Source organism: Silurus meridionalis, chromosome 10 (genome assembly GCF_014805685.1).
Source record: "Silurus meridionalis isolate SWU-2019-XX chromosome 10, ASM1480568v1, whole genome shotgun sequence".
Taxonomy (NCBI): domain Eukaryota; kingdom Metazoa; phylum Chordata; class Actinopteri; order Siluriformes; family Siluridae; genus Silurus; species Silurus meridionalis.
The window spans coordinates 5,661,719-5,676,775 of NC_060893.1; the positions used below are offsets into that span (position 1 = coordinate 5,661,719).

The 15,057-nt window shown below is 38.0% G+C and overlaps 1 protein-coding gene across 2 annotated transcripts; it reads left to right on the plus strand.

Annotated features, from left to right (window-relative positions):
- Window positions 1–7,705: 7,705 nt before the first annotated feature.
- Window positions 7,706–14,965, plus strand: tph1a (tryptophan hydroxylase 1 (tryptophan 5-monooxygenase) a). Of its 2 annotated transcripts, none has more exons than XM_046860274.1 (11): window positions 7,706–7,911; window positions 9,394–9,531; window positions 9,913–10,096; window positions 10,913–11,013; window positions 11,172–11,239; window positions 12,002–12,198; window positions 12,292–12,427; window positions 12,889–13,015; window positions 13,136–13,231; window positions 13,643–13,776; window positions 14,027–14,965. In XM_046860274.1, the coding sequence occupies exons 1-11, from the start codon at window positions 7,816–7,818 to the stop codon at window positions 14,199–14,201; spliced, it is 1,452 nt and encodes a 483-aa protein (XP_046716230.1). In that variant the 5' UTR covers window positions 7,706–7,815; the 3' UTR covers window positions 14,202–14,965. The 2 variants fall into 2 exon arrangements, with proteins under 2 accessions (XP_046716230.1, XP_046716231.1); XM_046860275.1 differs by lacking the exon at window positions 7,706–7,911 and adding an exon at window positions 8,324–8,681.
- Window positions 14,966–15,057: the final 92 nt, after the last annotated feature.

Below are 15,057 nucleotides of genomic sequence, written 5' to 3' on the forward strand. Positions count from 1 at the left end.
AGCCTCTTCAGCACAAAGGGCTAGAAGCTGCATAATGTCAGCCTACCCCTGTCTTTAATTAACACTGAGCTCTTTTTGTGCTGCGGAGGAAAAACGAGGGGGCAGTTGTAAGAAATAAGCTCTGGGCTAATACAAAAAAAATTATTTTACTTTTAGCCCACTTACTGCATCGATCCTACATAATCAAATTTCTTCATATTTAAATTAGTCATGTTTTACATCCAATTGTGCATTTATATATTTCCAGAAGAAATACTGAGCACTGAGAAATTGGGGTCTCTACAATCAGAAATGTATTCGAGACCAAGTGAGGTGGCGTATGAATCCTATCCCTAAGGATACCCAACGATGTGAGATGTTACAGTGTCCTGACGTGACATTTCTAATTCTTCAGCGCTACGTAACGGTGAGCATCTTAACCTAATTAGCGGTGTTCAGTTTCCAGAAAGAGCGATCCACACATCCAGTGAGTGCGGACACGTACACCTTTCTAATGTTCAACAATATGTGTGAATCAGCGCAAACAAAAGCAGTGGTTTGTGTCTTTTATTCTCATTTGTGATGTCTTACAAGTGATTAAGACATGGCCGCTACATACACACTGCTGCTGGTGTTTACAAGAGATCTTTCATGTCTTTCCGAAAACACGACCCAGCTAAGCAGGATCATGAAAGAGATTAATATAGAAAGAGGGGAAAGGTTTTATGCTCTGCTTAACATCTGTAGTCCACTGACACACCAAACTCTATCATTAAAGACAACACAGGCCAGAGCTCTGTACCTGTAAAATATGGCCTGGTGTTTATCAGGTTCATCACCAAAGTACATCCCGTCTCTCCAGCTCCCAGCTTTGATCCTCTTTTCTTTCCCAATCCATGCCCTTCAATAGCTCTCTGATGTTGATGTGAGTTTGTTTGCCTTCCACCAGGTGAGTCTCATCAGGGTTTGCACACTGCCCCTGACAACACACACACACACACACACACACACACACACATGCCATACACACCTGTAAAACTGTGTTTAATTTATTTAATTTGTGTTTGTGGATGTGTGTGTATGTGTGTGTGTGTGTGTGTGTGTGTGTGTGTGGGTGGGTGGGTATATGGGGTGACTGTACAACCTGAACTGCTCCCAGTGAACCAGTCACCATCATGCACACTGTCTGTTACTACTGTCAATAACAAAACCTTTCATTGTTGTGCAATAGCAACTGTGCAATGACACCCTTCATCAACTGAGCAATTTGCTTGAAAGTGTAACTACTGTATAGTTTTTTTTTTTTTTTGTATTTATATAATGTACTGAATATATTTGTACTATGTCATTACTTTATATTTGCACATCTTTCTTTGTTGCTTTAACATAGAATGTTCCACACTGTGTGACGATCTTAGTTTATTTATCTTATATAATCTTTATATATCTTTATATATATATATATATATATATATATATATATATATATATATATATATATATATATATATATAAAAGGAAGTTTGGGGAAGAACAGTATAGATGTAATGGTCAGGTGTCCACAAATTTTTGCCGTTGCTATAAAACTTGTGTACTTGATTAAGACAAGATTCAATGTTGAGTCCAAGACCTTCTAGATATGGAGGTTTCTGTATAAGTAGTACAAGACCATGATAACCAGTGTTAACAAGTGGCAGAACACTTACTGAGGTCCAATGAATGAAAGGATTACTTTGGCTGATAACATAATCATTCACTCACTCCTATTTAGTAAATACTCTATTCTGGTCAGGGTTTTGAGTCCCCCAGCAAGAATACATACTGGATGGTCACTGTTTAAAATAATAAACTGTAAAATGACCAAACAGCCTGTAAAATATTAGTCAATACCTTTACTGAAAAAAAGAGATTCAAAGTTTAAACATATTGTCTTATATGGAAAATGTCTTTTATAACCAAATGAAAGCCCCCCCCAACACTACTCTTGAGGAAACACAGCAGAGTAATTAACTCACACAATCCCAGGAAAACCCCTTTGTTTGGCCATAATTCTGTTTGATCAAATTTACCAGTTCCTTTACACTGCTCAGGTTTGTTTGCTGATATGTTTCAGGGGACCAGATAAAATGAATCAGTGTATGAATGTGTTATCTTTTCACTGCAATGGGTTTCTGTGTGGAGGAAAATTAAGTGCTTTAGAAATCAAGCAAATTTACCTACAGGTGGGGCATACATACGGGTCGTGGGATTAATGCCCCAATTATACAGGATGTGAACACAATTGACAGTGAGCAAATGATGTGCATCAAGAAAGACTGACCCTGAAAAACTGTTGTATACATCTATATTGATATACATCTATAACTGTAACAATATATTTTTTAGGTTTGCTTTGTCTTCTACATTAAAATTATCCTCTCAACTGAGTTGTAGACTGATTTATCTTTAGTTTGTACCTTAGCATACCAGTGTACATTTATTCATTGATAGAGATTTAAAGCACTTTTGTTCGTCACTCTGAACCATGACATCTTTTAAATGCCATAATTGTAAATGTAAACGTAAAGTCACTTTTTTTTATATAGGGTGAAGAGGCCTGGGGTGCAGTCAGTGCTTTCATTCCAAATATGTTTATGGTTAAGGTCAGTGCTTTAGAACAGGCCACTAATGATATTCCACTCAAACCCATGTAAACCATGTCTTCATGGAGCTGACTTTGTGCACAGGGACAGTGTGGTGCTGGACAAGGCTTGGGTCTTTTCTAGTTCAAGTGAACATAAAATTTAATGCTACCCCATCCAATATACAGTAGTTGTGTGCCTCCAAGTGAGTGGTAACAGTTTGAGGAAGAACCACATTATGATGTAAAATTCAGGTGACCAAATACTTTTGTCTATATAGTATATTTTGTCTATAGAGTATATACCTAGGTGTGTTTTTGTTTGCATTGCATTTCATCTGCCAGTTATTTAGTTGTTGTTTTTTCTCTTTTTTTTTTTTTTAATATTGATGTCCCTCTGGCTATTTGGTAGAAACCTACAGACATGAAAGCAGGTGTCCTAATACTTTTGTTCATAGCAATATTCATATACTATATTGGCAAAATTTTGCGGACATCTTTTCATAAGTTTGGTATGTGCTTTTTGCGCATCACATTCCACTTTAAATCCCAATTTGTTCTTGTAATTCACTTCACTCTTCTGGGAAGATGTTCCACTAGATTTTGGAGTGTGTTTGTGGACATTTTTGTTCATCAGCCAAAAGGCTATTAGTAAAGTCAGCTTGGGGTGAAATCAGCATTCCAGTTCATCCCAAAGCTGTTCAGTAGGGATGAGATCAGAGTTCTATAGCAGGCCACTCAAAATCTTTCTCTTCGAAACATGTAAACCAGATCTTGATGGAGTTTGCTTTGTGCACAGGAGCAACGCCATGCTGGAAGGTTTGAATTTCCAAGTTCAAGTGAACACAAAATTTTATTATACTGCATCCAAAGACGTCTTATTCAATCATGTGTCTCCAGCTTTGTGGTAACTGTTTGGAAAAGAGCCACACATAGCAGGAAAGGTCATGTGTCCCAATACTTTTTGTCCATATACTGTATTTTATCCATGTCCATATTTTTTACGGATATTTGAATGGAGGCTTGTGAGGTAAATCTGAAATATGTCTAAATGTTATTCTTTTTAGTTTTGTTTTTCATTGGAAATACATGCTTTTTTTTATTGGACAAGAATGACTTCTAAAATGCAAATTTTGCAAAGTGCAGTCCTTCACTTTATTACCTTCTGATGTTTTTTTTTTTCTTCATGATGATTGATGGTTAACACCAATGACTAACATTAGTCTCAGTAAAGAGGAAAATGAATGGAAAATCTTTGCTAGTCTATATCACTCTTTTGTGCTTTTCTGTTTTTTTACTAAGAGTACTTATCACCCTTCCTTTTTATAACATAGGTTCTCTCTCTCTCTCTCTCTCTCTCACACACACACACACACACACACACACACATACTTACGTAATTCTAATATCCTGTCACGACAGTTTTCTCATATGGACTTCCATATAGATGCTACTGGTGGCTTAAACAAACACTGTATAGAAGGTTAACAGTATCGCTCTGATCCTAACTCCCCTTAGAAACACCCAACCATTAAATCAGAACGTGAGCAAGATATACTTTTTCTATAAAGTACTTTGTGAGGGAAAGATCACTTGTGTCAACGTCTCGACATCTTATATAAGACTGTTAAGACATAAAGCCTTGGAGAGGTGTGCCTACAAAGGCACAATGAACATGAGACCTAATCCTCTTAGCTTTTACCCTGCACGTGCATCATGTCTGATAAATTACTGACCCACATTTGCATGACGGATCACGGTGGCTGGATCAAATGGGTCACACACTTTTAGGCAGTCAGAGTTTTTTTTAGGTTCAAGACAGTATATTTAAGATCTATACTGCCAAAGGTTTGGGAAAAACTGATCATAAATATAGTATGTGCTTTTTGAGCATTGCTTTCCATGTTAAGTCTCAATTTGCTCTTTTATTTCCTTTCCTTCTGTAGAGATGTTTTGATTTTGGAGTGTGATTGTGGACTTTTTTGTTCATCAGCCACAAGGGTGTTAGAAAAGTCAGGTACTGATGTAGTATGAGCAGTAATGGACAGTAATGAAGTTGATGTAATTTGCTACTGTACTTAAGTAGCTTTTTCCCGTATCTGTACTTTACTGAAGTATTTGCATTTAAAGAGATTTTTTACATTAACTTTACTACATTTTGAAGTCAAATTTTTGACTTTATACTCAACTACATCTGGCAAATTCAGTCGTTCCTTTTTATTTAGGATTAAAAACTTAACTGGTCAAACACGCAGCAATCCACCAATCAGGGTAGAGCCTACGCTTTATTTTGAACTCGTTTTGAGTAGCGCTCGGTGTATCTACTTACCACCAACGTACAGTTAAGCATCAGTTCAACAGCAAGCAGAACTTTTGAGAGGAATGAATGACAGAAGAAACTTCGGACTCTCCTGATTTTTGACTTTTTAGGTAGTTAAAATAGAAGGTATTTGGGCTCATGGTAATTTGAATAGATATCAATCAGTGTTTGACTCATTAATATCATTCTATGAATAGATTGTTGTGATTAAGCAAAGAGTCTTGTGACAAAAATAATAGTAGAACATTATAGCCGTAATAAATGATAGTACTTTGAATACTTAAGTGCATTTAAAGCGTTAAATACTTTTACTTGTGAAAGTACTAAGTGAAAGTTTAAAGGGAGCCTTTTTTTGTTTAACTGGAGTTATATTTTACTTAGTGTATCTCTACTTTTATTCAAGTACATGGTTTATGTTCTTCGTCCACCCTGAGGTTAAGGAGGCCTGGGGTGCAGTCAGTGTTCATCCAATTCATCTATAAGTTGTTTAGTAGGGTTGAGATCAGAGCTCTATAGCAGGCTACTTAAGATCTTCCTCTTCAAACCATGTAAACCATCTTCATGGAGCTCGGATAATGCAAAGGGTTATTTTCATGCTGTAACAGGTTTGAATTTCCAATTTCCTAACATCTCTGGGATATGCGAAGAAAGAATTTCACTGTGCTGTAAAAAAAAATACACGTGACAAGTACTTTCATCTTTTTCTTCAACTGGAAACTGCCCTGTGCAGCTGAAGATGGATCTGCATGAACACATCCATAAAGGTCCATGAAGTTTGTGAGCAACTCAAGAATTTTAGGTATGGATTTGGACTGTAATTAATATGAACAGTTTGCTACAATGGCATAGGACTGCAATTTGCATGAAAAGTTCTGCATTTAAGTGCCTAACAGCACACCACAATGATGGAACTGTAATGAATAGGGATTCGGTGGCACCCAGATGAGGATGGGTTTCATTTTGTGCCTGGTTCCTATCAACTTTTCCTCTTCATGCCACCTCTGAGAGTAATCCCTTGCCATAGTTGTCACTAGCACGCTCATTAAGGATTGACTAATACTATTTACTGTTTACTAATTTTACTGCCAGTAATCATCATGCAGTTCTGCACCACTCTGTACATTCTATATCATTCTAGACTATTATTCTGCATATAATAGCGTTATTCTTTTTAATCATACCATTCATTTATCCTGTGTATAATTCATTGTATAAATTCACAGATTATCCTCATATCTACATCAACTTTATTCCCCTGTAGTTACTGCAGGTTTGCACATCTCCCTTATTCTTAAAGATCCGTACCAGCAAACTTCTTCTCCATTCCTCAGGCATCCTCTCACCTTCCAGAATCTTGTTAAAAAACTCCACTGTAATCTCTCCTAAACATCTCCATGCTTCTACTAGTATGTCATCTGGTCCAACCGACTTTCCACTCTTCATCCTCTTAATCGCTGCTCTCACTTCCTCCTTACTAATCCTATCCACCTCCTGCTTCACCATCTCCACACCATCCAACCTTCTCTCTCTTATTTTCGATGCCAATTGTGTTTTGCGAACCTCTTTCTCCTTATGCTTTCCTGCACTTCCTCTTTCCACTACCAGGTCTCTTTGTCTTACTTTCTATTTCCAGATGTCACACCAAGTATCTTTCCAGCTGTCTCCCTTATCACTCCTGCAGTATTTGCCCAATCATCCAGCACCTCTTCACCACCACCGAGCCCCTGTCGGACCTCTTCCCTGAACCTCACACTACAGTCTTTCTCCTTCAGTTTCCACCATCTTATTCTTCTTTCAGTCCTCACTCTCCTCCTCTTCTTCTTCACCTTCAAAACCATCATACAGACCACCATCTGATGCTGTCTAGCTACACTGTCCCCTGACAATACCTTACAGTCTCCAATCTCCTTCAGGTTGCATCTCCTACATAGAATATAGTCCACCTGTGTGCACCTTCCTCCACTCTTATACGTCACACTATGATTCTCCTTCTTCTTAAAATAAGTGTTCACCACTGCCATTTCCATCCTTTTAGCAAAATCTACCCCCATCTGCCCTTCCACACCTACCCATCATGTCCTCATCAATTCTGTTCACTTCACCTACATGCCCATTAAAGTCTGCCCCAATCACTAATCGTTCATTCCTAGGTACACCTTCTACCACTTCATCTAACTCACTCCAGACTTTTTCCTTCTCCTCCATCTTACAACACACTTGAGGAGCATAAGCACTGATGACATTTATCATCACCCCTTCAACTTCCAGCTTCACGTTTATCACTCAATCAGAAACTCTCTTCACCTCCACTACACTCTTACTGTACTCTGGTACAGACACACACACACATTTATCATTTATACATCATTATGTCTATTATGTGTATCAGTGAGATATAGTAAATACTGTGTAGTTCACATGTAAGCGTGTAGGAAGCAGAGTGGAAACGTATCTCAATGGATGCAGTAGAGGTGTGAAGGTTCATTATTTCAAGGTCTTTGTGACATTTTGTTTGCTTCTTGATTTGACTTATAAACCTGGTTGCTGACGAGGTCCTTTGCGTTTACACTAAGCATTTTAGGTATGATGAGAAAAAAAAAATTTGAAAGGGGAAAGAAAAGAAGAAGAAGAAGGCGTGGGTCTGGTTGCCCATGACGTGATGCGTGCTGCTGTTTTTCCATTCGCTGTGTGTGTTTGTGTGTGTGTGTGTGTGTGTGTGTGTGTGTGTGTGTTGGGGGATTATCATCCATCCTCCTGTCCCTCCTCACCGGTGTCCATAAGTAGCATCGCGCACTGCTCCGGCGCATCACTCCATCCTGCAGAATAGCAGGCTGAACCCAAACAAAGAGAGAGAGAGAGAGAGAGAGAGAGAGAGAGAGAGAGATCATAGATCATAATGTACTCGAGCAAAAGCGAGGGGCCACGCAGAGGAAGATCATTTGACTCCATGAACCTCGCCTTGTGTTTGGAAGAAAAGCAGCTCAATAATGAGGTGAGACGACGCGGTTCGGTTTTGGGTTTTGGGTTTGGGTCTTGTTGATCTATATGATGAAGCACTTAGAGATAGCTAGGAGATGCAGAATTGCATCATAACCTTTCTGCGCATCCTGAGCATGGCATCTTGAGCTTTTTGGGCATCTTGAGCTTTTTTGGGCATCCTGACCCATCCTGATCATCTAGACCTAGATATTCTGTAAGTTTAAAATCAGTCCTCTAGGTTCTGGCTCGTCTCACGTGCGCACAGCTGCGTGTGTGTGGACGATTTATTAAGCAGACGTGAGCTTTAATAAAGTCGGTAAGCCGAGGCGAGACCGCTCGTGCGTCATGCGTTAAGAAGGTCCTGCTTTAAGCAGTGATGTCTCATCACATTTTATCTGATATGTCCAATTAGTATATAGGGGTTTAGGCTTGATCCTAATTTAAGGACATAATGAGACGGTGCACATGGATTTGTAAAAAAAACCAACAACAAAAAAAACACGCAAGTGATGCTACAAAACTTGGCGCAGACTTGCGCACGTGGCGTCAGTTCAAGTGCGCGCGACGGCACGCTGATACGTTTGCACATCCCAAATAAGATTAGGCGCTGAGATTAAAGTGGGACTGAGGAGGCGATCAGGACTCAGGTGAAAGTCAACCTCGTGCACTCGGGGTCGGTGGAGCAAAAAAAACAACAACCCAAACGTCATGTTGGCGGCGCTGCGGGCGGGACTGCGCGCGCACTGGCGGCTGCTTCGCTTTCGGCTCGCGCTCACCTCGGGGGTTAGTAAACCTCAACCTTATAAAAAATGAATAGGGAGTAAAAAAATATAAATAGAATGCATTTAATGTTGGAGATTAAATTAATGACACTGTTGATTAACAGGTAGATGGATGGATGGATGGATGGATGGATGGATGGATGGATGGATGGATGGATGGATGGATGGATAGATAGATAGATAGATAGATAGATAGATAGATAGATAGATAGATAGATAGATAGATAGATAGACATGCATGCAGGCAAACTCATTTGTATTCATCTCAGAGGTTAATTTCATTTTACAGCACCAAGGACAGCAACCTGTATAATTAAAGCAATTATAGGTTAATACATATGTAGATATTCAGTACACAGAGTTGTATAAGTATATAAAAAGGAAATAGATACAGCGTGGGTTTTATTACTTTATCTCTCTCTGCTCACTTTATAGACACTATATTTGCAGTTTGGTGTGTATGCAATCATGCCAATAAAGTACTTTGAAATTGAAATCGAGAGAGATTGGGAGGGATAGGGTGTGTGTGGTGTGTGTGTGTGTGTGTGTGTGCACACATAATAGTCTATGTGATTAAGTACACTTTATCAGACCCTTCACTTAATCCACAGCCATTTAATTCACACCCCTTGATGCTGTGTTTTATAAGAGTTGATAATCGTTTTTATTGCGGCCACTGACAGGCTTTTTCTTTTGGGGGGCGTGTCTTACAGATGAACAAATTGACCTTTCCTAAGATCGATGAGAACAAAGATAACAAGAGTGTTTCTGGAGAAAAGGGTCGTGCAGCTATAGCATTCACTCTGAAGAATGAAGTCGGGGGGCTCGTCAAAGCCCTGAAACTGTTCCAGGTAATCATGTTTTGACAGAGTTTAGATATTTAGTTAGGAGCTAATTATACATTAGTGTTCAAAATAAGGGAAAAGGCTTTAGAGATCATAGGTCTATTTTAATGACTGGCTTAAAATAAACTAAAAAATCTATTCTGCAAGATGAGACCAAAGTATAGTTTTTTCATATATTATGTTGTTTATGAATAGGTTTTATATATCCCACTGTTTAAACAAATTGTTCCATATTGCACCTGGGTTCCAATTTGCACATTATTTATGAAATTATTATTTGTTCATTATTTTTTTTATTTGCTGCAACATCCACGAGCATCTCGTTGTCAATTTTAAACTTGTGCGTATAACTGGGAAGTTCTCGAATCTTGATGCTTCTACCGACAGGAAAACCACGTAAACCTTGTGCACATCGAATCCCGAAAGTCCAAGAGGCGCAACTCAGAGTTCGAGATCTTGGTGGACTGCGACAGCAATCACGAGCAGCTCAGTGAGATCATCCAGCTACTGCGCAAACACGTCAACGTGCTCGAGCTGGACGTGCCAGACAACCGACTACCGGAGGAGAGTGGTACGGACTGGGCATTTTACAGCTATATACTCAATATCATAGTGAATATTCTGAGTAAATAGTAGACTATAGGCAAAAAAGCCCAAAATGCTAAAAAATAAAGCTTCTAACATTCTTGAAAGAAGACCCTTAGAATGAAAGAATGATTATTAAAGTACCTTGGGATGCGATGGGTTTTTTGCTTTGATTCCCTTCAGACAGCTTTATGGTTTAAGGAATGATGTTTATGCAGTGGAAAAAAAGCTTCAAACCATTAATGAGAAGTTGGAAAAACTTTGTATATCCACATTGTTGAATTTTATAGCAAACATTTTATTCATGATCATGATTTTTAACCTTTATAGTAATATCTTTGAATTATGAGCTTTTGCCCAAACGCTTCACTGAGCAAAACTAAACAAGTGATTGCACAGTACTTTGATGTTAAGACCATTAAAAGCTTAATATTTGCTATTTAAGCTTTTTTTTTTTTTTACCTGATGGTCATACTGACAGTTTGTAGGCCTCTCTTTATACAATATTTTGTATTTGAATTCCTTTTAAATTTATCAACATCATTTTTGGCTTATGTGTAGACTTTTTACTAAATATATGTTTGATAAATTAATTTATTAATTATTACTAAGAACAATAAAGTGAGCAAATGAAGCTTTTATTCTTTAAATCAGTCTTAAAATATACAGACTGATAGTATACATCGGCTCATTGTGGTGAATTAATATAAAACATACTGTCACAGGTCTTTTAAACAGATTTACAGTCATTCCTACCCATCTCACCCATTTGTATTGTATAGAAAATACTTTTTTTTTCCAGAAATGGAAAATGTCCCCTGGTTTCCAAGGAAGATCTCTGACCTGGATAACTGTGCAAACCGCGTGCTGATGTACGGCTCGGATCTGGACGCAGATCACCCGGTAATCATTCTTCATCATCCAGCCAACACAGTAGCTGCAGTTTTCTGTTGCTCTTTTAATTAAACCTGATATATTATTAAGTAGTACCTACACAAGAAAATACACCTTGGTCTCAAAGCGTTGCTCTTCTTATTGGTAAACGTGTTTCTGTCCTGTAGGGATTCAAGGACAATGTCTACCGCAAGAGGAGAAAATATTTTGCAGACCTGGCTATGAGCTACAAGCAGTAAGTGTCTATGGAAGTCAAACAGATGTTTTTAAAGTGTTCTTAAAGTAAAAGTTGGAAATGTGAAGAATCCAATTTCAGTAGATCAGGATGAACATTATTACCACCTAATATTGTGTTGGTCTCCCTTTTGCTGGCAAAACATTTTTCTTCTAACACATTAACATAGAGGACAAAATGTTCACTTGCTGCCTAATAATATCCCACCCAATAACAGGCGCCATGATGAAGACGAGACCTTGGTATGCTTGGTATTGTAATAATTTACTAATATAAAACTTATTTTTTGAAGTATCTTATACTTAACTTTTAACTAATTAATTAACTAATTACCTAACTATCAACTAATAATAACTTTATAATATATGTATTAATTTTTGATTTTATGCCTGTCATATTAAAGCAAATTGCCAGAGATTGTTATTTTTGGTAATCATTAAAACAATACACATCATAATTTGTATATTTTTGCAGTTACGATGGTAGCCCGTCCGTAAAACTATTCAATTCTGGTTATCAAAGCCATTACGTCAATTGTTCTTGAAGCAAAAGTCAAGCATTCAATGTTTCATATAATTTGCTATGAAGGTCTCTGTAATTGTCAGTAGCAATATCTTATTAGATAGAAAACACACTAGCGTTAATAGAAACCTGTGATCTGAGCTGCAGGAATAGAATGAAAAAGAATGTAGCAGTGATTATATAAAACTAAAAACTGCATATTTTCTAACCTGGGGCTTATTTTTTTGCTCCAATTACCAGTGGAAACCCCATTCCCCGGATTGAGTTTACAGAAGAGGAGGTGAAGACATGGGGGGTCGTATTTCGAGAGCTCAACAAGCTCTACCCGACTCACGCGTGCCGCGAGTATCTGAAAAACTTACCTCTGCTGACCAAGTACTGTGATTATCTGGAAGACAACATCCCACAGCTGGAGGACATTTCTCGCTTCCTTAAAGGTGAGACAGAGGTTATCACTTTGAGTTTGTCCACAGTTCATGTACAGTGTATATGGAAAGACATTCATAGTGACCATTTTATTGCATCTTCAGAGCGTACAGGATTCACTATAAGACCTGTGGCAGGATATCTCTCCCCAAGGGACTTCCTGGCGGGACTGGCTTTCCGCGTGTTCCACTGCACGCAGTACGTCCGGCATAGATCTGACCCTCTCTACACACCTGAACCGTGAGTACACACAGCATTTATAACACAGCATGTAATAGCTCCGTGTGTCAATATTGACCATGAAAGCAGTAAAACTAGATTCAAATGCAGGGGAAACGTTTACTGTAATTGCCAAATCAGAGATTAGACTTAGTCACGATCCACTGGCCAGCACATTATTGAAGACTATAGTGTCATAAATTTGGCAATATTCAGATATATATAAAATAATATAAAAGAAAAAATGCATATACAGGATTTCAAGTTTCCTGGACTACGTTATTGTGTTAGTGAAATTACAAAATTAGGGACAGGCAGGGACAGAGGTCGGAAGAAGGTAGCCAAAAGTAGATGTTAAAAGATATGTAGAAGCCTTAAAATTAAAGTTTGCATAGCACTGAGGGCAGAATATTTAAAACCATATCCAAATATGTTTGCGAGGTGCAGGTTCCAAATGCCACTAAGTGAAATGTGTTTTTTAGGGATACGTGCCATGAATTGCTGGGTCATGTGCCTCTTTTGGCTGAGCCCAGCTTCGCACAGTTCAGTCAGGAGATTGGACTAGCTTCACTTGGAGTATCCGACGAGGAAGTTCAAAAACTAGCCACAGTGAGTATAAAGTCTTTATGTTTTTGTCTTCTATTCACATCCCGTCAATTAATTAAATATAATTCCATGTGTGCAAACAAAAATAAACTTTTTCATTAACATTGACTTTTTTTCATCCAGTGTTATTTTTTCACGGTGGAGTTTGGACTCTGTAAGCAGGAAGGGAAGCTAAGAGCGTACGGTGCAGGCCTGCTGTCCTCCATCAGCGAGCTGAAGGTAATCGACTGATATAATGTACGCCTTCTCCACACACGCTTCATGGATGTGATTGTTATACAGTCTTGATTCTTATACAGGGAACCGGGAAATTTTGGAAATAGGAGTTGGAGTCCTTGGGGCATTTGCAGTTGGGCAGTTGTTTGAAACTAGTGTGAGCTCATTCACACGAGAAACCCTTGTCATAATGGTTATAAGTCATGTGACTTTTTTTTTTACGGCTGAACGCATTTCTTAAAAATTCTTCTTTGCTTCTTAATGAGCTTGCTCTAGTTCTGACCAACTCCTGAACTCCTAGTTCAAAATTTCCTATTTCCCTGTGCCGTCCTGTTTATCTTAGAATATGCCGCAGTGATGTAAATATCTTCCAATACCTGCATAGCTTGTCTAATTGGAGTATTTCTTTCCAAGCATGCTCTGTCAGGGAACGCCTGCATCATGCCCTTCGACCCCAAAGTCACATGCAAACAGGAGTGCATTATAACAACTTTCCAAGATGTCTATTTTATGTCAGAGAGCTTTGAGGAAGCCAAAGAAAAGATGAGGTTTGTAAAATGAAGAAGGAAAGGAAAATGCTATTATATGATTGCAGTATAACAATACATTTATTACAAGATATTTTTGTTGTTACTGTGCCTATATTAGAGAAATTATCTGTCAAATACTAGATATATTTAACTACATCTAAGATCCTTTAACATGAAGTCTTCTGTTACAGTGAATTGTTTAATCGTTTATTATTGGATTCGATGTTATTCGATTATACTCTTGACTACAATTTATATCATCTTTTAGGGAGTTTGCGAAGACAATCAAGCGTCCATTTACAGTGCGTTACAACCCGTACACACAGAGCGTAGACGTGCTGAAGGACACAACTAGCATCAACTGTGTGGTGGAGGAGCTGAGACACGAGCTGGATATTGTAGGAGACGCTCTGAACAGACTCAATAAACAGTCAGGCATCTGAATAACTGTTCCTATAGAAATATATATTATCTGTAAATGTTTCCATCAAATCAACAAAATGATTCAGCGATGATTTATTAGATCATTTTTAGGGCAATCACAGGAAATTTTTCGAGTTGTTGTTAAATATGTATGTAAAAAAAAATATATACTACTCAAATGACACACCTTGCTGTTAATTGGACTTTCGATATTATTATGTGTAATCTGAGGGTTTATGCAAGGATATTGAAGAAATTGTGTCTTTTTCATTGCACATGGCAGTGATTTTTCTCTTGGATTATGGTAACTGTGGTGGCTTTGGTCAGAGCAGTGTCTTTGTGATTTCAGCTTTTGTGAAAATAAGCTATTCAACTCACCGTATTGAAAAGCACCTCTGTGTATTGATTTTCTCATCAATTCTTTTCAGGGTTTACTATATTTCTGGTACCTTGATATCGTTTTTTTTTTTTTGCACATGTCACATGTCACGTGTTTTGTTTTTGCGAACCTAACTGAATTTTCTGATTATATACTACATTATCATGTCTATAGACCTTTTATCTTGCAATCAGGGATCCTGGGCATTTAGAATGAAAATGATTTGTGCAAATATGTCAATGGTCATTTTGTACAAGAGACTGTAAAGAATGCTTATAGCTTCCAAATAACTTGTGTAAAACAGCCCTCGTGGAATCCAGTACAGGTTTAACTGCTAGATGAATGTGATATGTTTGGTTGTGGAAGAGGTTATTAAAAATAAAATTCCTTATTTTTGTAACAATGCCACTGTGTGTGTGTGTGTGTGTGTGTGTGTGTGTGTGTGTGTGTGTGAATCTCAAGAATACAGCACAAACAGGCATTACATCATTACAAAA

What these genes read in the sequence shown, in the direction of transcription:
- tph1a (XM_046860274.1), top strand. Translation starts at nt 7,816, where the DNA reads ATGTACTCGAGCAAAAGCGAGGGGCCACGCAGAGGAAGATCATTTGAC. An exon ending in AAAAGCAGCTCAATAATGAG is followed by an intron (nt 7,912 to 9,393) that starts GTGAGACGACGC and finishes CGTGTCTTACAG; the next exon opens with ATGAACAAATTGACCTTTCC. An exon ending in AAGCCCTGAAACTGTTCCAG is followed by an intron (nt 9,532 to 9,912) that starts GTAATCATGTTT and finishes TTCTACCGACAG; the next exon opens with GAAAACCACGTAAACCTTGT.